The sequence below is a fragment of the Xiphophorus maculatus genome, unplaced genomic scaffold (genome assembly GCF_002775205.1).
Source record: "Xiphophorus maculatus strain JP 163 A unplaced genomic scaffold, X_maculatus-5.0-male Unplaced_Scaffold_BN000187F, whole genome shotgun sequence".
Classification (NCBI taxonomy): domain Eukaryota; kingdom Metazoa; phylum Chordata; class Actinopteri; order Cyprinodontiformes; family Poeciliidae; genus Xiphophorus; species Xiphophorus maculatus.
In genome coordinates this window covers 14,609-34,603 of record NW_019369783.1, presented here as the reverse complement: position 1 = coordinate 34,603, position 19,995 = coordinate 14,609, and the positions used below count along the sequence as shown (strand labels likewise).

The window sequence follows — 19,995 nt, the reverse complement described above, 5'->3', positions numbered from 1 at the left end:
GGACCGACTTTGGGCACCACTGGTCTACACTCAGTACGCTTCTAAACTGCAGACAGGCAGGCCGCACTCTTTTACTACAGAGCAACATTGTAGATGTAGCGATGAACTGTGTTCACTGATGGTGGTTTTCTAAAGTGCTCCTATTGTATTCTGTTAAAGAATGTCGGTTTTTGATGCAGTGTCACCTGTGGGATTGAAGGTCACGGGTATTCAGTGTTTGTTTTGGGCCTTGTGGCTTAATTGCAGAGGTTTCTCCAGATTCTCTGAATCTTTTGATGATAATGTGGACTATAGACGATGAAATCTCTTAATTCCTTCCAATTACTCATTGAGAGATATTGTTGTTAAATTGTTGGAATATTTGCTCATGCCATCTTTGCTTGTGAATGAGTAAGCTCTCCATCCTTTTATCATGACACTCGACTGGACAATTAGATATAGCTTTGTAATGTACTAAGTCATCTTGATTGAGAGATGGTTTCTTAAGTAAATGTTTAATTACAGTCTGTGGAAGGTGTCCATTTACTAAGGATAGATTAACCATGTCTAAAATGGGGGCAGTAATCAAAGGGAACACTTATTTAAAGAAGTTGGTTGGGACAGAAAGCTAAACTGATTCAAAACAGTCCACACATACATCACATTCTATAGTTACATTTAGTGCTATATCACTTAATGAGAATGAAGCAAGGGAGGGTTCCAACAATTTTATTTCCAATACAATCAATTTTATCCCATGAAGTCATTACTATGGAGAGCTGAAGGAATTGAAGACTCAAAAGAGCTATGAATAAATGTGCAAATTTGGCAACTGTACTGAAAAGAAACCTAGGATTATGCTTATTTTCCTCAGGTGTTTTGAAGCAGAGCCACTTCTAAAATCTGCAGGACACCGGCCTCAAGGCCTGGATTTGAGGACCCCTGGACTACAGATTTAATTGCGGCCTTCTGCTGTGTTTCTCTGAGATTCTGAGGAAAGTAAACATAGGACAGATTCTTTAAAAAGATTTTTACAGCATTGTCTTTGGAGATCTACAATAGTAAAAGTTTTACTCAGATTTGGAATACTGAAATGAAATAAGCTGAAAAGTTAGTAAAAATGATTGGACAACACAGGGTTATGGAGAAGTACTATGAGCTCTTCACACCCAATTCCATATGTCTGCACAAGGTCTAACATATGACAACAAGACTGGACAGGATTAAATGATTTGAGTAAATTGAGTCTGAGATAGAATTAATGGGTACATTTAGGCATTCACTCTCAGTGTTAATAAGAATGTTTAAGTCCCCCACCATAATGATCTTATCAAATAAAAAATCTGTGATACAATCTAAAAATTGAGAACAATGGCCTGTTCTCAAAAACAGCAAACAGGTGTTTTTTTTTTTTTTTTGACCTGTTTCAGGGTTTCCCCCAGTGTATTATAAGCCTGGCAGCCTGCTATGCTTTACTGCCCTTCCACCTGCCACCCTAATGTTGTTTTTGTTTTTAGAAAAATTTAAAAAAGAAGGAAAAAATCACTAAATTAAAAAAAATTTTAACCAGATTGCAAGGGTCTTTGTTGCTCTGAGCATTTCACTGGCGGAGCAAATTTATTCCTAAAAGATAGTTTTATAGTTGATGTATTTAAAGCCGGAGAGCGGAACAATCACACAGCTGGCCCCTCTCTGCATGTTGCCTCGCGCTCTGCCGCAGTTTCAAGTTTACCTCAGCCCCAGATTTTGTGCCTGCTTTCACTCAAACTGGACACAGGCTCACCTCTATGGATATGTACATGAAACCCCCATGAGGAATTATTTTTCTTTGGAGAACTGTACCTCAAGGTAAGAGTTTAAAACCCATCACGTTAGCTTTGTTTGTGCAGCTCCATGTGAACCGCAGGAATAACTTGTAGTCACGTTTTCAGAGGTGCGGGTTGAGGGAGTTGTGAGAATAATTTATCTTTCTGTGCGGTGTTTACATCTCAAGACGCTGCCCATGTGGCTCTGTCTTCCCTTGTAAAGTTTATGTTTGTGTTCCCGGTTGGCCGGAGCGTTAGTGGTTAACGAACCAGCGCTAACCTCATCATGCAGGTTCAGCCCAGTAAGAAGCTTTCGCACTCACCTCGTAGTCACGCATCACGCTGGTTTTATATTATTTTGTTACTATTAGTAATATTATTTTTCCGCTTACACGACGCATCAAACCACACCAAATGCTTTGCCTGATTAGTCAGCCAGAGTTAATGCGTGCAGCCGTGCAGAGATCTGAAAAACTTGTCCCATAAAGTTCCAGCAACAAAAGGAGGGGGATACCTTTGGTTGATGGAGGGGGGGCGAAGTAGAAGGAGAGGGGGTTTACCATACCACTAGAGTGTGGTCATCGTATTGCTAGGGGGGTCATCGTACCGCTAGGAGGGGGGGCAAGGAGAGGGGGTCATCGTACCACTGGGGGGGCAAAGGAGAAGAGGGGTCATTGTACCGCTAGGGCAGGGGGAGGAGAGGAGAGGCTCATCCAGCCGGCGCACCTCAGCCCGTTCCAGCCAGCGCACCTGTGCCCGTTCCAGCCGGCGCACAGAGCCCGTTCCAGCCGGCGCACCTCAGCCCGTTCCAGCCGGCGCACCTCAGCCCGTTCCAGCCGGCGCACTGTGCCCGTTCCAGCCGGCGCACCTGTGCCCATTCCAGCCGGCGCACCTGTGCCCGTTCCAGCCGGCGCACCTGAGCCCGTTCCAGCCGGCGCACCTGAGCCCGTTCCAGCCGGCGCACCTGAGCCCGTTCCAGCCGGCGCACCTGAGCCCGTTCCAGCCGGCGCACCTGCCGGCTTTCCCGAGCCTCATGCCACCGCTCAAGAGACTGCTCCAGCCCGACAGGCGGCCCCGGTTAGTGGGTTATCGGCCCCAGTTAGTGGGTCTTTTGTTCCCTCGTTGTTTCCCAGTGCTTCTTCCGAGTTTTCCAGTGCTTCTTCCGAGCTCCCTAGAATCTCCCATGAGTCCCCAGAGCTTCCTAGTGCCCCCTCTGAGCTTCTTAGTGTTGCCTCTGTGTCCCCTCCCAGTGTTTCCCAGTGTTCCTCATTGATTCCTAGTACCTCCTCAGAGTTTCCTTGTGCTCCCTCCTCTCCCTAGTATTTTCAGTGGTCCCTTGTCGCACTCTAGTGTTTATTCATCGCCCCCTACAAACCCTTTGTCCCCCCTCGTGCTCCACCCAAGCTCCCTAGAGCTCCTCCCGAGACCTCGCCTCCTTGTGCTCCTCTCGAGACTCCTCATCGCCGCTTTCGGGAGGCCCCTAAAGCTCCTCGCCGTCACCCTCAGCGCCGCAGACGTCCCCCGGACCTTCCCCCGTGGTTCCTGCCTCCGCGGATGTCCCCCGGACCTCCCTCGTGGTTCCCACCTTCGGCCCTGTGGATGCCCGCCAGACTTTCCCCGCGGGTTCCTTCTCCTGCGTCTCCGCCCACCCTGATGGGTTGTTTTCTGTTGTTTTTAGACTCTTGGCTCCTTTCTGCTCTGCGTCTCTGCCCACCCTGTTATGTTGTTTTTTGTTGTTTTGAACTCCGGCCCCCCGTCCAGCGCCCCTCCGCCCACCCTTGTGTGATTTTGTTTCTTGACTTTTTTTTTGGGGGGGGGCGTCTGGTAGCCGCCCTTGAGGGAGGGGTACTGTCGTGATCTGTGTTTTTCTGTGCATTTATTTCGAGGTCTCTGTGTCTGAGTCTCCGTGTTGTCCTGTCTCCCCTTGATTAGTTCCCAGGTGTGTCTCATTCCCTGATTACCTCCTGTGTATTTAGTGTCACCTGTGTCTCTGCGTCTTTGTCGGTCCTTGTCTAAGCTGTCGTTTCGTATTGCCTCTTTCGTCTGTGTGCCCAGTTTATCATCTAGTCCTTAGTGTAACCGATTGCTACCGGCATCGAGCCCTAGCTTCCACTCGGCCGTGCTGCCCGGTGTTTTTGGACTATGTTGGACTGTGTTATTCTGGACATTCATCATTAAAATCATTAATTTATTACATCCTGGGTCTAGAGTGTTCTGCCTCACCACCTCCACACCACCACTTCATGACAGAATATTGCTCTTTGAACTTTTTAAAAGTAAACTTGCCAGGTCCTTAAAATCTTACATTTAAAATTTAAAATCTTTTAATTTATGCTAAAACCATTTAATCAAATTGAGCAGCATCGATAATTTCAAACAAATGTTACATTTGTATATCTGTGGCCTGTGTTAAAATATTAGCATTTATGGGGTCCTGGAGGCACTGGGAGGCCTTATGGATCTGCTGACTTAATTTGGATTAAACAGAAGTGCAAATAATTAATATTCATTTTAAATGTATGTTTTGATTTGTTGTTTTAAGACTAGTTGTGGGTTTAAATATCATTTCACTGGCGATGTTTTCCCTTAACAGTAATATTTTTGTTATTATTGTCTAACATCTTTTAAAACAAAAACACGATAGACCGTCTCGGCGCCCCGACCCACCTGGCTCAGCAGGTTTTCTAGGGGAAACCCTGTTGTTTCACATTATTCTATAACTATTGATGGAACACAGTACATTTCAGGTATAGAGCAACAAGGGCATTCACAAGTGATTCAATTCTTTTGAACAGCTCTTTACTGTGAATGGTAGGACTCAAGTCTCAAACAGAGCTTTGTTTTCATGACTTATCTTAAAAATACAGCATGTCAACAGCTGTTATTTTTATTTAATTTAAAATGTTTAAGGAAAATGTTAAAGTAAAATAGATAAATACAATTGATAGAATGGATGGATAATTGTATATTTATTGGACCAGAAAGGGATTTTCTTTTTCTACCAAAGCAACTCCAGGCTACTTTTCTTTTATTATACTTCTAAATTACAAATAGCCTTAAAATGTTATTAATGAGTAGATTGTTCATGATTTTATTATGGTCAGTCACATTTACAAAACAGCCCCAGTCTTCTTATTAGCATGAACAAAGAAGACAACAATAAGTGAGCTAAGGAACTAATATTTTCATTCAGGTTGTATATTAATGTGTTCAGTGGGGCAATTTCTAGTTGGCATCATGAGGTGTTTGTTGGTGGACCCAAAATGCATACGTGGATCATATTGAATGTTTCTCTAGTGATATAACTGAAAACTAATAAATATCACAGTGAATAAAGGAAGCCAGAGGAGGAAATGAGGTATACTGAGGAGGGTGACTACTGAACAAGAAAAGGATGGCTGAAACTGGCTTCACGTGTGAGGGGAGACAGCAGAATGCAGACTGAGGAGACAGAAAGAGAGAGAGAGTGCTGAGGGGGCGAGGGAGATCACATAGGGGACTATGAAATATGAATCTAACACTAAAACATAACTAAACAGGAAACATAGTTAAACTAGAGTAATTAAGAATAACCAGACACAATAAATAAAGTAGAATCATCAAGAAAGGACTGTACAAAAGAAAAATAGGAACACAACTGATCTAATTAAAAAAAGGAGACTATGAAACATAGAATAATAAACAAACCTCAAAACAACCCAGGACCAGTTAGGTGGTCTGTGAATGTTTATTAAATGGGTTAAGTGGTCCTCAGTCGGAAAAAGTTTGAGGAACACTGATCTAGAACCACACAACAACTAATGGCATTTTGCTGTTTTATACAATTGTTATCAATACTGTACCAAGAGCGCATTGGGGCTGGCAAGTTGTTTTGCCATATAAATAATGGCAGAGAGACTCTATAGGCACCCTTCTGTCAAAATTTAATCGGAGTTTGATGGATGAGTAATTAAAGACCCTAATTAATTGATTGCTATTAACCCCCCCCCCCACCCTCCACCCCCTCACCCCCCACCCATCCCCACCCATCCCCCACTCCATCTGTTACGCCATCTGTTATTCCCGCTATGTGTTTTAAAAATAGTACAAGTATGAAAAAACATTGAGTTTTAAGAATAATACAATTAAAGTATGAAAAAACAATAAGTGTTAGATAATCTAGAATAATATAACATTATAGTATATTTAAATAGATTTGGGGTGTTGTAGTTACCTTTGGTTTTAAACAGAATATCTTCCTGATATGTGAAGCGGGAGATACGGTCCTACCATCTGTGTGAGGTGGGTTAAAAGCCCCTCAGGATGGTTCCCATGACCTCTGGTCACCACACGTGGCAAGCGTGATACTCTGTCTCCGGACAACTAATATCCAGTCAGGATATAGATCCGGTAGGTACAATTTAAAACATCACAGATTCGTTCTCTAGTTACCATGCTTATTGATTATCAGCTATCAGCGCCCAGATTCTACGCCCGAGAGGGGATCTTACCATCTGTGTGAGACGTTGTTGTAGTTACCTCTGGTTTTAAACAGAAGTGTGAGGTGGGTTAAAAGCCCCTCAGGATGATGACCTCTGATCACCATACTGGTTGACTATCAGCTATCAGCTCTCAGGATCTGCAGCACTCCATCTGTGTGCCAGTGGCACATGTGACCACTTGTGAGCAAATTAAAAAACACAGTACAATTAGAGCACAAAAAACAATAAGTGATCATCAGTATCAAGATTAATACATAGATTTTCACCTTTCCTAGATAAGTTTAGATTTATCCATGCCATCTGTGTATGTGTGTATGCGTGCGAGGTGTGTGTCGGCGTGTGGGGGTGTGTGCGTCCAGGCGCAATAATAAACACATACCTCTAAAGAAAACCTACAGTTTAACTGTTTTACTATATTATTTAGGGTAGCACGACTAGTCGGTGCTGACTATGAGTTTGTGATTTCCTTCATCGCTTAAATTTTAAACTCTTATAGATTGTCTTTTTCTGTAACACTTGCTTTTTTCTTTTGGGGTTTGTTGCACAAATTCAAATATATGCCGGCTATCAGCCAAAAATTCAATCAGTGAATTTGTGTTTTTTTCTTAAATACTCCCTCTCACCGAGACTTACTTACATCTTCTGACAACTAGCCCCACTTATAATAACATTGACTAAGTTTGCTATTGGTACACTTTACCTAAAATTAAAAATTAAACATACTCACTACACAACCACGCTCCAAGAGTTGCTCATAACATGGTGAATTGTTTTGTTACCTTAAAAATGATCTGCAGCTTTTGTTCCTTGATGCTGTCTGTTCACTAACAGACAGTAAACCTCTTGTGATCGATAAGCTTATAAATGATCAATGTGAAGCATCAGTATGCGCTAAAGAAGATCATATCAGTCAGATTAAGTAAAATATCATTATACTCAAAGCAATCAAAATTATATTTCTCTGAAAGGTCTATTTTTTTCTCAGGGAACTTAGACTGTATGAAAGGAATCAGTGAAATATACTATGAAATATTTAATCTGCTGCATTCCGATAATAAAACTTCAATTGTGAATTGAATGATTACATTGCATCTAGATACAAAAGAATCAACCGTTAATTAGTAATCATACTGACTAACAAGATCTGATCAAACAAGAAACTTGACTACCTCAAGGGATTCTCACATTGGAGAATAAACCGTCTGACTTTCTTTAGCCACTAAATTTAACCTTACCAAAGTTTTGCCTCGGAGCAAACAGGTACTGAGTTTGAAGCGGATCAGACGCCTTCAGCCATTTGCTAAAGCTAGACTCCGGCCTTCCTCACTGTAAAATAAAACATTAGACTTAAACAAAAAGTTCAAGCGAACATCACTTAATTATCGTCGACTTGTTGTTTGTACTCATCTTAAACAAGTGGCAGGAACATTCGGATATAAAAAAAAGCTTTATAAGTTAATCTATTTAAGTTGAGTCCATGCAACAAGTAAAATAAAATAAAAAGTGAATTATTTGAAAGTAATGAGGATTTTGGGTGGTAAAAGTTGAACATTTTAACATGTCCAGACACTACACCATTTCTGCTCAAGCAAACCAAAAGGTTTTGAACAGAACAACCCTGTCAAATAATGAGACCGTGAATCTTTAATCTATGTAGCAAATATATTGCTGCTGCTGCTGTAAGCAGAAAATAAAAGAAGTTTTACGGAGAATAATATTTTGGATGAGTTTAAGAATATTGTTTGCCAAAATCACACGGTGTAACTACACTTGTCTTTTATATGTAGCAGTAATTGAATCTTTTTCAGGCAATTGGTTTGTATAAATTAAAGTAAATACGGTCTATTTTCCTGCTCCACATACTTAGCTAACAATGTGCCAGTTAGCTTCCCAGTCTGAACCTCTGGGCAATGTCTTGATTCAGTCAAATTTTCTATCTTGTATCTCCTGAACTCTGATATTTTGCTCGCTGAATGGAGTATCGGGTTTCTCTTACTTTAACCCGCCCAACTTGCACCTGATTGGCATGTTAGCCTTTTGATTCCCTCCCAGCGAGGCGGTGCTTCACAAAGCAAACTGTTTGTCAAACTGTTGATCTGCCTCATGGCTGTTTTAGAAGATATGGTGACTGAGTTTTAGAGAGTACTACCCAGCTCATCTCCTTTCCACAGTTTTTTTCCCACTTAGTTCCACTACTGCAGTGGATTTTATAGTCAATGTTTAAAGCCAGCACAGAGTCTGAAGCGATGGAGGAAATTTACGTCAATATGGAACCTGATGGACAAACCGCATCTAGTCACACAGGTAAGAACAAAGTTACAGAGAAATCTAGCATGTAATGAATTCAATTTTGCTAAGGTTGAGGTTTTTGTTAAGGTTTGAGCAGCTTCTTTTTTTTCCTGCAGAGCTTTGACTGTCTAAACTGTTTTACAGGAAAGAGGAGGAAACCTGGACCTGAGTCAGAGGAGCAGCAGGAGTCTCCATCCGGTTGGTGAAAAACCTGAACTGTCCCTTTAAATGGGTTTAAAATTGCTCCTTTAAGAACAATGAACATTTCCTGTTGATCTTAGACCCCCCGCTGCTGGGTAGAAAGTGAAGTTTAATCACTGTGATTCATTTCTCAAAATGTGCTTTGCTGCTGGTGAAAAACCTGCAGCTAGATTCATCTCAGTTCTGGGTCGGCTTACGGATCAGAACCGGATTAACTCATGTTGATCCGCCTCTCTGTGTTTAACAGAGTTAAAGAAGAAGACTGAGAGTGATGATGATGATGATGATGTTAAAACTGGTGAGTTTTTACTCCCGTGTCTTCAAACTGGGTTTTTCTGACATGTTATGTAAATAGACTTGTGATAATGAGTAAATAACTTCTACACACTATCAGAATCACTCAACACGGTTGTATTGTTTTATGAGGTCTCTCCTGATATCATTAATCTGACCTGTTGATGATCCGCTGCTCTTCATGTTTAACAGGGTTTGAATCTGATTCAGATTCTTCAGGTGATGAAACTCGAGCTGGTGAGTTTAATGAATCAACTTCACAGACAGAATCAAGTCAAAGTCTGATTATTCAGAAACTCCCTGACTCTTCTTCTTCTTCTACAGACGATCCAGGAAGTTCTCAGTCTGAGAAGGTAACTATCACAGTAACCAACAGTAGAGGTTGCGCCAACTAGTCTTTGCTCTGCAATGACTTTTTATAGAGCTTGTTGACTAGTTACAATCATATGACTAAACTGATTTTCCCAAGAAAATGTAAGATGAACATTGGTGAGTTTGTCAGCTTGAGTTGTATAAAAATGTATATAATTTACCAAAGGGGTTCTGTAATAGGAGGTTTGCATGGCATGTAAAAAATAAAATAAAAAAATTCAGACAATATCCGAGTGTCAGACATGTTTTCACAACTTGTAGACTTCTCAATGCAGACTGTCACTTCCAGCTCTGACAGTAAACGTGTAGATATTGTAACGTAACCTGAGTTACAGGACTACCATAGGCTAGCATTCAGCGTTAGCTTTTGCTAATTGACAAATCATGTTCGTGCCAAACACCTAAACAAAACACTCGACATCATTATGTTCTTACATGGCCATCATCTGCGGATTAGAGATGAACAGTGGAAGCAGAACCTCCTTTTAGTCCCAGTCTTTACATAAATCCTGACATGTTCTGCTGGTAGGTTTCAGAGGAATCCTTCCTAAACTGACCTATGCAAACTGCAATTTTCTTAGGCAACGTCGCAGGGACATTGCCAAAGCAAAAATAAAAAGCATCCATGCAGCTCTGTTCTCCATCACCTGGCGAAAATGTATGTTTTTTTGAGCTACGGAGGGCATTTGATATACTGTGTTCCAGAGCACTGTATGACTTTGTAAAGTGACATTGCATCTATATTTTAGATATAAATTTACTGCAGAAAATGAAAGCCAAGTAGAAAATATGTCTAACCAATAATTGTCTGTTCTTTTTTCAGAAGGTTCCTGATTGGGTGAGTTGGACACTTAGGTTTTATTAGAAATATTCCATTTTGTTCCCGTGTTGGAATTTGCTTTGTGACTTTCTATCATTTCTCTGAACCTGTTTCCAGAGACAGAGCATCAAGCTGCTGAAGGAAAGTGGAGACACCAATGGAAAACCTGTAGCTGGAAAGGTTATGCAGAAATGTGCTCTGTGTACGTATGAAACCAAAAAGAAGCAGGAGAAGAAGTTCTTCCATCTGGCAGTCGCTGACGAGACCGATTGCATTAAAGTCATGGTATATGGAGAAGAACTATTTAATGAAGTTGAAAAGGGACGACTTTACCTTTTCATTAATGTGGAAGTGGATGTAGTGTATGGTGAGATGGTGATGAAGGTGACCAACCAGAGCAGAATCTCAAAGACCAACGGCATTAAAGTTCCCAAGACTCTGGAGCTGCAGAGTCCATTGTTTCCCATCGAGAAGATCCAATCCTTTAAGGAGAAAACAGCAGCGAGTGTTGAAGGAACTGTGATTGAGGTAAGTGATTACTGCTGATAGCAGGTTCACAGCAAGAGATTTGTGGCTCTCTGTGTTTTATTATGCCGCACTGAAAACATTCGATCGTTTCAAGGATTGGTTTATAATCACTTTTTTTTGGTCCTCAGATAAATGCCAGAAACTTGGTACCAAAGCAAATGCACACGAGTTCCAACTTGAAGATGAAACCGGTTCCATATGGATCAAGCTGTGGTGCAAAGAACAGCTGAGAGGAATGTCAGTGGGAGATGTGGTCAGAGTGACCAACCTGCGGACAAACCTTTACAATAAAATGGTGTCTCTGAGCTCCACCGACTTCACCAGAATTCATAAGGTACCGGTTATTATTCAGACTGCAGGAAATCCAGAGTGCAGAACGTTGCGTCTCTGTGTGACAGAGAACGTATAAATGTGAAGCGGAATTAAAATTATGCATTTTTATTTACTTTTTCCACATTCAAGATGAACGACTAATGAATGAATGAATATACTTTAAACAACATAAGACCTGGGTAGATGGGTGCCTGAAGCGACTGCCCTTTTGTTACATGAGAATAACAACATTATGAGGGGGGGGGAAAATCTCACACGGATTCATTGGAACTGAATAAAAACGATGCTTTGTAGGTTACAGAATATTATAAAGATCATTCGGGAATCTAAACATGTCAACTAATTTTATTCAGATAATTCAAGTGTTTGGTTACATGTGTATTAATTCATTATGATCCTGTTTCCCTGTTTGTGTCCAGATGAAAGCTGCTGCTGTCCAGAGTGTCACCATGCAGATTGTAGGGATCATAGAAGCGGGAAAGGAGCAGTCTGAGCTGGACGTGCTGATCAACGACAAGTCCAGATCCTTCTTCATCCATTCTTCTCTCCTGGCTAAGGTTTTTGGTGTCAGTCTGGATGACGACTTCAAGGACAGACTTGTGAAGAAAATCCCGTTTTCAGCCAAAGGAGAAATAAAACAAAACAAAATCCAGACTCTTAAAGCTGCAAGAGCCACCAAAACTTAACAGAACCAGAGCTTTTAAAGCTGAACGTGCTGTGGCCATTTATGATAACACAATTGAGTCAGAAGTGCAAGCAAATAAACCACCTGTTACCACCCACAACCTGGAAATTTTGGTTTTTGGAACAAAGAAGGCCGCGACAGAATGAGTCTTTTAAGTTAAAATCCTAAATGAGCTATTGGTGGAGAAACAACTTACCGTTAGGGATGCTCCGATCAAGTTTTCTGCTGCCGATTCCGATACCGATCACCAATGAGACCAATCTTTACCGATCACCTGGATTGACTGTTAATTTTTTGTTTTAGATGTAAATGCTACCATCTGACAAAATTAAGAAATTATCCGGCAATAAATTTACCTAACTTAGGCATAAAAAAATGCTAAATTCATGCAGGCACAATACAGCAGCTATTCAATCAAAAGGGCAACTGAAAAAACCTCCAGTCAGTAAAATAATATTTAACAGTAAGGCTCTCAGTTCCATAAATTATTAGTCAAATAAATCTGCCTATATCAAATAATGACAAGTAATAAAGGATGCATTCATTCAAAGTCAAACGCAGGCTGCATCAAAATAAACAATCTTTCGTGAGTGCTGATTAATGCTGGCTCTGATTGGTTATTTGTTCTGCAGAACACAGGAGGAGATTTATTATTTTTTTCAGAGATTATCTGTCTTTTGTTAGGACAGTGAAAGTTTTAATACATATCTAAAATATTTTCTTTTTTTTTTTTAAGTTACGTGCCGCAGCTTTAAGCAGATTTCATTCATTCCAGAGTTCAATCAGCGAGATTATTCATTTTGTGGTGATCCTAGTCTAAGAAAGAAAGAAACAAAGAAAGAAAGCAGCAAATGTACATGTTGGTTCCCCTGAAAATACGGATAAATTCAGTCATTGTAGGGTTAAAGTAATTTGAAGAGGGAGAAGCGTATAAACAAGTCAATGACGAGTCAATGACATGATGCATTCTGCATTTTTTAACTCGGTTAACTTAACGTTTTGTTTTTTTACTGACTTTAATACATTTAAATCGCTACGTTGTTTGATAAGTAGAATGGAAATGACTTTTTTTGGAAACGGTCTTGTAAATTAGCGTTTTATAAATCAACTGAATTGAATTAAGAAATTTGACCATCGGATTGGACTGAAGAGAAATGATGAGCAATGTTTTATGGGTTTTATAAAGCAAAGATTGGTATTTTTGTAACATCAAAAGTTCATTTTGAGGCAAAACTAAGAAATTTATAAAAATTTCAAATGGCATTTTCCTACATACCGTTGCCTGGTGTTTTAACAGGTAAAGGTTGTCAAAAACTATGATCTTAAATTTTATTTACAAAGCAATTTTCAAAGATATAAGTCTTAATATTCTGTACAACATCATTCACAGGTTACAAATACTAAAAAAGTCAAGCATCAGAATCACTAAAAACTCATGACAAAAAAAACTTGTGACAACAATCTTGCTCCTGAATTTGGGTCAGAAAAATAAAGCTAGAGAAGCAAACTCTTTCACAATTTAGATTTACAGATTCACAGGAAAAGCTACGTTTTCAACAACTATATAGATTTAGAAAAACAAAAAAACAAATTTTAGGCATAACTATTGTATTTTACCTGCCTCAGGGGCTTTGTTGGATCACTTTATGTAGCATGATTTAGTAGTAGCATCATGTAATATGATATTCACAGAGTGCAACATCAGTGTTTGGAATAAGTTTCGTATCTTTAATGGCAGGAAACATCATTTTTTACATCAGTGGGATGTTAAAAGTCTTGTATCTAAACATCTTATGGGTTGGTTTTTATTGTTTCCTTATTTATTGTTTCCTTAAAACTGTTTAAGGAGTGTTGATTTCATCCAAAATTTTAAGAGATTATAAAGGATTTAAAGCTAAAAAACCCACAATGAAAATGTGCTACACGGCATGCATTTGAAGCTTTGACCCAACACAGGGCAGGCTGTATACTGCGATGGAGATATTTGTCTCTTTAAAGATCTGTTCCAGGATCTTTGACACCTTTGACCACAGCAGCTGGTCCAGGCCACAGCCAATTCTGAGGGAGGAGATACGAGATAAACAAATTGATTAATTATTCCCAATAAAGAAGAAGATTTAAGGGTATTTATTATAGTCATTTATTCACAGTAGTTCCTACAAACCGAGGTATTGATATTCTATTGACACCATTTTCTAAGCAGTGAGATTTCATGTCTTCCAGACTCTGTCTTAGGCTGACATACGTGGGTTTCTGGCTGGGTTTTTTTCTTTGTGATCTGAGACACATAATAGGAAAGATACAGTTACCAGATTAAATAATGAAACAGGTTTTGGTCCTATGCAGTATAATTGTGGTATGTTTACCAGCTAGTAGATGAAACGTTGATCATGTGTCAGGACAGCACACTGCCCCGGCAGCTTCTCTATTAGGACATAAAAAAAAAATACAAAACAGGATATGATTTAGCACTTGCTGTTGAAATCAGACATTTGAATGAACATAAAACATTTTTTCCAAAACAAAGATTTTAGTAACTAGTCTGACTCACTCTGCTTCTTTAACTCTGAGACTCGACCAAACTTCTTCTTGAACATCACCGCTATGCCTGCTCCCATGCGACAGTCTTCACTGATGCAGTGGGCCAAGGATTCATCGCGTGGACAGGAGAACAAATCTCCGGTGACATACTTTAATATCCAGTTGGTTGATTGATAGAGTTCCTCAGTTTTGCCCATGTTCATACTTTCTTCAAGCGCAATTTGGAGAAAACTATAACCACAAAGTACCAAGTCGGTAACGGCGCTTACTACAGCCTTGCTTATCCCCTCTACATATGGCCCCACACTAGGCTGTGTCTGTTTATGCCTTAAAGCACCACCCACTTTAGCTGAATTTTTTTCCAAATTTGTCCGGGGGTTGTTAGTCCCAGTAAACTACAAAAAGCTGGATTTTCTGTTTACCATAAAATGAACTTTTGATGTTACAAAAATACCAATCTTTGCTTTATAAAACCCATAAAACATTGCTCATCATTTCTCTTCAGTCCAATCCGATGGTCAAATTTCTTAATTCAATTCAGTTGATTTATAAAACGCTAATTTACAAGACCGTTTCCAAAAAAAGTCATTTCCATTCTACTTATCAAACAACGTAGCGATTTAAATGTATTAAAGTCAGTAAAAAAACAAAACGTTAAGTTAACCGAGTTAAAAAATGCAGAATGCATCATGTCACTGACTCGTCATTGACTTGTTTATACGCTTCTCCCTCTTCAAATTACTTTAACCCTACAATGACTGAATTTATCCGTATTTTCAGGGGAACCAACATGTACATTTGCTGCTTTCTTTCTTTGTTTCTTTCTTTCTTAGACTAGGATCACCACAAAATGAATAATCTCGCTGATTGAACTCTGGAATGAATGAAATCTGCTTAAAGCTGCGGCACGTAACTTAAAAAAAAAAAAGAAAATATTTTAGATATGTATTAAAACTTTCACTGTCCTAACAAAAGACAGATAATCTCTGAAAAAAATAATAAATCTCCTCCTGTGTTCTGCAGAACAAATAACCAATCAGAGCCAGCATTAATCAGCACTCACGAAAGATTGTTTATTTTGATGCAGCCTGCGTTTGACTTTGAATGAATGCATCCTTTATTACTTGTCATTATTTGATATAGGCAGATTTATTTGACTAATAATTTATGGAACTGAGAGCCTTACTGTTAAATATTATTTTACTGACTGGAGGTTTTTTCAGTTGCCCTTTTGATTGAATAGCTGCTGTATTGTGCCTGCATGAATTTAGCATTTTTTTATGCCTAAGTTAGGTAAATTTATTGCCGGATAATTTCTTAATTTTGTCAGATGGTAGCATTTACATCTAAAACAAAAAATTAACAGTCAATCCAGGTGATCGGTAAAGATTGGTCTCATTGGTGATCGGTATCGGAATCGGCAGCAGAAAACTTGATCGGAGCATCCCTAACGGTAAGTTGTTTCTCCACCAATAGCTCATTTAGGATTTTAACTTAAAAGACTCATTCTGTCGCGGCCTTCTTTGTTCCAAAAACCAAAATTTCCAGGTTGTGGGTGGTAACAGGTGGTTTATTTGCTTGCACTTCTGACTCAATTGTGTTATCATAAATGGCCACAGCACGTTCAGCTTTAAAAGCTCTGGTTCTGTTAAGTTTTGGTGGCTCTTGCAGCTTTAAGAGTCTGGATTTTGTTTTGTTTTATTTCTCCTTTGGCTGAAAACGGGATTTTCTTCACAAGTCTGTCCTTGAAGTCGTCATCCAGACTGACACCAAAAACCTTAGCCAGGAGAGAAGAATGGATGAAGAAGGATCTGGACTTGTCGTTGATCAGCACGTCCAGCTCAGACTGCTCCTTTCCCGCTTCTATGATCCCTACAATCTGCATGGTGACACTCTGGACAGCAGCAGCTTTCATCTGGACACAAACAGGGAAACAGGATCATAATGAATTAATACACATGTAACCAAACACTTGAATTATCTGAATAAAATTAGTTGACATGTTTAGATTCCCGAATGATCTTTATAATATTCTGTAACCTACAAAGCATCGTTTTTATTCAGTTCCAATGAATCCGTGTGAGATTTTCCCCCCCCCTCATAATGTTGTTATTCTCATGTAACAAAAGGGCAGTCGCTTCAGGCACCCATCTACCCAGGTCTTATGTTGTTTAAAGTATATTCATTCATTCATTAGTCGTTCATCTTGAATGTGGAAAAAGTAAATAAAAATGCATAATTTTAATTCCGCTTCACATTTATACGTTCTCTGTCACACAGAGACGCAACGTTCTGCACTCTGGATTTCCTGCAGTCTGAATAATAACCGGTACCTTATGAATTCTGGTGAAGTCGGTGGAGCTCAGAGACACCATTTTATTGTAAAGGTTTGTCCGCAGGTTGGTCACTCTGACCACATCTCCCACTGACATTCCTCTCAGCTGTTCTTTGCACCACAGCTTGATCCATATGGAACCGGTTTCATCTTCAAGTTGGAACTCGTGTGCATTTGCTTTGGTACCAAGTTTCTGGCATTTAATCTGAGGACCAAAAAAAAGTGATTATAAACCAATCCTTGAAACGATCGAATGTTTTCAGTGCGGCATAATAAAACACAGAGAGCCACAAATCTCTTGCTGTGAACCTGCTATCAGCAGTAATCACTTACCTCAATCACAGTTCCTTCAACACTCGCTGCTGTTTTCTCCTTAAAGGATTGGATCTTCTCGATGGGAAACAATGGACTCTGCAGCTCCAGAGTCTTGGGAACTTTAATGCCGTTGGTCTTTGAGATTCTGCTCTGGTTGGTCACCTTCATCACCATCTCACCATACACTACATCCACTTCCACATTAATGAAAAGGTAAAGTCGTCCCTTTTCAACTTCATTAAATAGTTCTTCTCCATATACCATGACTTTAATGCAATCGGTCTCGTCAGCGACTGCCAGATGGAAGAACTTCTTCTCCTGCTTCTTTTTGGTTTCATACGTACACAGAGCACATTTCTGCATAACCTTTCCAGCTACAGGTTTTCCATTGGTGTCTCCACTTTCCTTCAGCAGCTTGATGCTCTGTCTCTGGAAACAGGTTCAGAGAAATGATAGAAAGTCACAAAGCAAATTCCAACACGGGAACAAAATGGAATATTTCTAATAAAACCTAAGTGTCCAACTCACCCAATCAGGAACCTTCTGAAAAAAGAACAGACAATTATTGGTTAGACATATTTTCTACTTGGCTTTCATTTTCTGCAGTAAATTTATATCTAAAATATAGATGCAATGTCACTTTACAAAGTCATACAGTGCTCTGGAACACAGTATATCAAATGCCCTCCGTAGCTCAAAAAAACATACATTTTCGCCAGGTGATGGAGAACAGAGCTGCATGGATGCTTTTTATTTTTGCTTTGGCAATGTCCCTGCGACGTTGCCTAAGAAAATTGCAGTTTGCATAGGTCAGTTTAGGAAGGATTCCTCTGAAACCTACCAGCAGAACATGTCAGGATTTATGTAAAGACTGGGACTAAAAGGAGGTTCTGCTTCCACTGTTCATCTCTAATCCGCAGATGATGGCCATGTAAGAACATAATGATGTCGAGTGTTTTGTTTAGGTGTTTGGCACGAACATGATTTGTCAATTAGCAAAAGCTAACGCTGAATGCTAGCCTATGGTAGTCCTGTAACTCAGGTTACGTTACAATATCTACACGTTTACTGTCAGAGCTGGAAGTGACAGTCTGCATTGAGAAGTCTACAAGTTGTGAAAACATGTCTGACACTCGGATATTGTCTGAATTTTTTTATTTTATTTTTTACATGCCATGCAAACCTCCTATTACAGAACCCCTTTGGTAAATTATATACATTTTTATACAACTCAAGCTGACAAACTCACCATGTTCATCTTACATTTTCTTGGGAAAATCAGTTTAGTCATATGATTGTAACTAGTCAACAAGCTCTATAAAAAGTCATTGCAGAGCAAAGACTAGTTGGCGCAACCTCTACTGTTGGTTACTGTGATAGTTACCTTCTCAGACTGAGAACTTCCTGGATCGTCTGTAGAAGAAGAAGAAGAGTCAGGGAGTTTCTGAATAATCAGACTTTGACTTGATTCTGTCTGTGAAGTTGATTCATTAAACTCACCAGCTCGAGTTTCATCACCTGAAGAATCTGAATCAGATTCAAACCCTGTTAAACATGAAGAGCAGCGGATCATCAACAGGTCAGATTAATGATATCAGGAGAGACCTCATAAAACAATACAACCGTGTTGAGTGATTCTGATAGTGTGTAGAAGTTATTTACTCATTATCACAAGTCTATTTACATAACATGTCAGAAAAACCCAGTTTGAAGACACGGGAGTAAAAACTCACCAGTTTTAACATCATCATCATCATCATCACTCTCAGTCTTCTTCTTTAACTCTGTTAAACACAGAGAGGCGGATCAACATGAGTTAATCCGGTTCTGATCCGTAAGCCGACCCAGAACTGAGATGAATCTAGCTGCAGGTTTTTCACCAGCAGCAAAGCACATTTTGAGAAATGAATCACAGTGATTAAACTTCACTTTCTACCCAGCAGCGGGGGGTCTAAGATCAACAGGAAATGTTCATTGTTCTTAAAGGAGCAATTTTAAACCCATTTAAAGGGACAGTTCAGGTTTTTCACCAACCGGATGGAGACTCCTGCTGCTCCTCTGACTCAGGTCCAGGTTTCCTCCTCTTTCCTGTAAAACAGTTTAGACAGTCAAAGCTCTGCAGGAAAAAAAAGAAGCTGCTCAAACCTTAACAAAAACCTCAACCTTAGCAAAATTGAATTCATTACATGCTAGATTTCTCTGTAACTTTGTTCTTACCTGTGTGACTAGATGCGGTTTGTCCATCAGGTTCCATATTGACGTAAATTTCCTCCATCGCTTCAGACTCTGTGCTGGCTTTAAACATTGACTATAAAATCCACTGCAGTAGTGGAACTAAGTGGGAAAAAAACTGTGGAAAGGAGATGAGCTGGGTAGTACTCTCTAAAACTCAGTCACCATATCTTCTAAAACAGCCATGAGGCAGATCAACAGTTTGACAAACAGTTTGCTTTGTGAAGCACCGCCTCGCTGGGAGGGAATCAAAAGGCTAACATGCCAATCAGGTGCAAGTTGGGCGGGTTAAAGTAAGAGAAACCCGATACTCCATTCAGCGAGCAAAATATCAGAGTTCAGGAGATACAAGATAGAAAATTTGACTGAATCAAGACATTGCCCAGAGGTTCAGACTGGGAAGCTAACTGGCACATTGTTAGCTAAGTATGTGGAGCAGGAAAATAGACCGTATTTACTTTAATTTATACAAACCAATTGCCTGAAAAAGATTCAATTACTGCTACATATAAAAGACAAGTGTAGTTACACCGTGTGATTTTGGCAAACAATATTCTTAAACTCATCCAAAATATTATTCTCCGTAAAACTTCTTTTATTTTCTGCTTACAGCAGCAGCAGCAATATATTTGCTACATAGATTAAAGATTCACGGTCTCATTATTTGACAGGGTTGTTCTGTTCAAAACCTTTTGGTTTGCTTGAGCAGAAATGGTGTGTAGTGTCTGGACATGTTAAAATGTTCAACTTTTACCACCCAAAATCCTCATTACTTTCAAATAATT

At 39.7% G+C, this 19,995-nt stretch overlaps 2 protein-coding genes and 1 long non-coding RNA gene across 3 annotated transcripts; 1 reads left to right on the top strand and 2 right to left on the bottom strand.

Annotated features, from left to right (window-relative positions):
• Positions 1-8,307: 8,307 nt before the first annotated feature.
• On the top strand, positions 8,308-10,843 carry LOC111607917. Its single transcript, XM_023330094.1, has 7 exons — positions 8,308-8,569; positions 8,699-8,752; positions 9,003-9,053; positions 9,242-9,286; positions 9,374-9,402; positions 10,245-10,259; positions 10,359-10,843. Exons 1-7 carry the CDS (start codon positions 8,482-8,484, stop codon positions 10,785-10,787), a joined length of 711 nt encoding a protein of 236 aa, XP_023185862.1. The 5' UTR covers positions 8,308-8,481; the 3' UTR covers positions 10,788-10,843.
• Positions 10,844-12,989: 2,146 nt separating this feature from the next.
• On the bottom strand, positions 12,990-14,328 carry LOC111607918. The gene is made up of 3 exons (XR_002752463.1): positions 14,154-14,328; positions 13,952-14,065; positions 12,990-13,845 (listed from the first exon to the last, which is right to left on the bottom strand). It is a non-coding gene; the product is annotated as an uncharacterized LOC111607918 (long non-coding RNA).
• A 1,553-nt stretch (positions 14,329-15,881) lies between these two features.
• LOC111607916 lies at positions 15,882-19,446 on the bottom strand. Its single transcript, XM_023330093.1, has 9 exons — positions 19,196-19,446; positions 19,013-19,066; positions 18,712-18,762; positions 18,479-18,523; positions 18,363-18,391; positions 17,507-17,521; positions 16,997-17,407; positions 16,662-16,868; positions 15,882-16,243 (listed from the first exon to the last, which is right to left on the bottom strand). Exons 1-9 carry the CDS (start codon positions 19,281-19,283, stop codon positions 15,977-15,979), a joined length of 1,167 nt encoding a protein of 388 aa, XP_023185861.1. The 5' UTR covers positions 19,284-19,446; the 3' UTR covers positions 15,882-15,976.
• Positions 19,447-19,995: the final 549 nt, after the last annotated feature.

Bases quoted from the DNA above. Each gene is read 5' to 3' on its own strand.
- LOC111607917 (XM_023330094.1), top strand. From the start codon at position 8,482: ATGTTTAAAGCCAGCACAGAGTCTGAAGCGATGGAGGAAATTTACGTC. The intron at 8,753-9,002 runs GTTGGTGAAAAA...TGTGTTTAACAG, and splicing joins GCAGCAGGAGTCTCCATCCG to AGTTAAAGAAGAAGACTGAG. The intron at 9,287-9,373 runs GTGAGTTTAATG...CTTCTTCTACAG, and splicing joins AGGTGATGAAACTCGAGCTG to ACGATCCAGGAAGTTCTCAG.
- LOC111607916 (XM_023330093.1), bottom strand. From the start codon at position 19,283: ATGTTTAAAGCCAGCACAGAGTCTGAAGCGATGGAGGAAATTTACGTC. The intron at 19,067-19,195 runs GTAAGAACAAAG...ACTGTTTTACAG, and splicing joins AACCGCATCTAGTCACACAG to GAAAGAGGAGGAAACCTGGA. The intron at 18,524-18,711 runs GTGAGTTTTTAC...CATGTTTAACAG, and splicing joins TGATGATGATGTTAAAACTG to GGTTTGAATCTGATTCAGAT.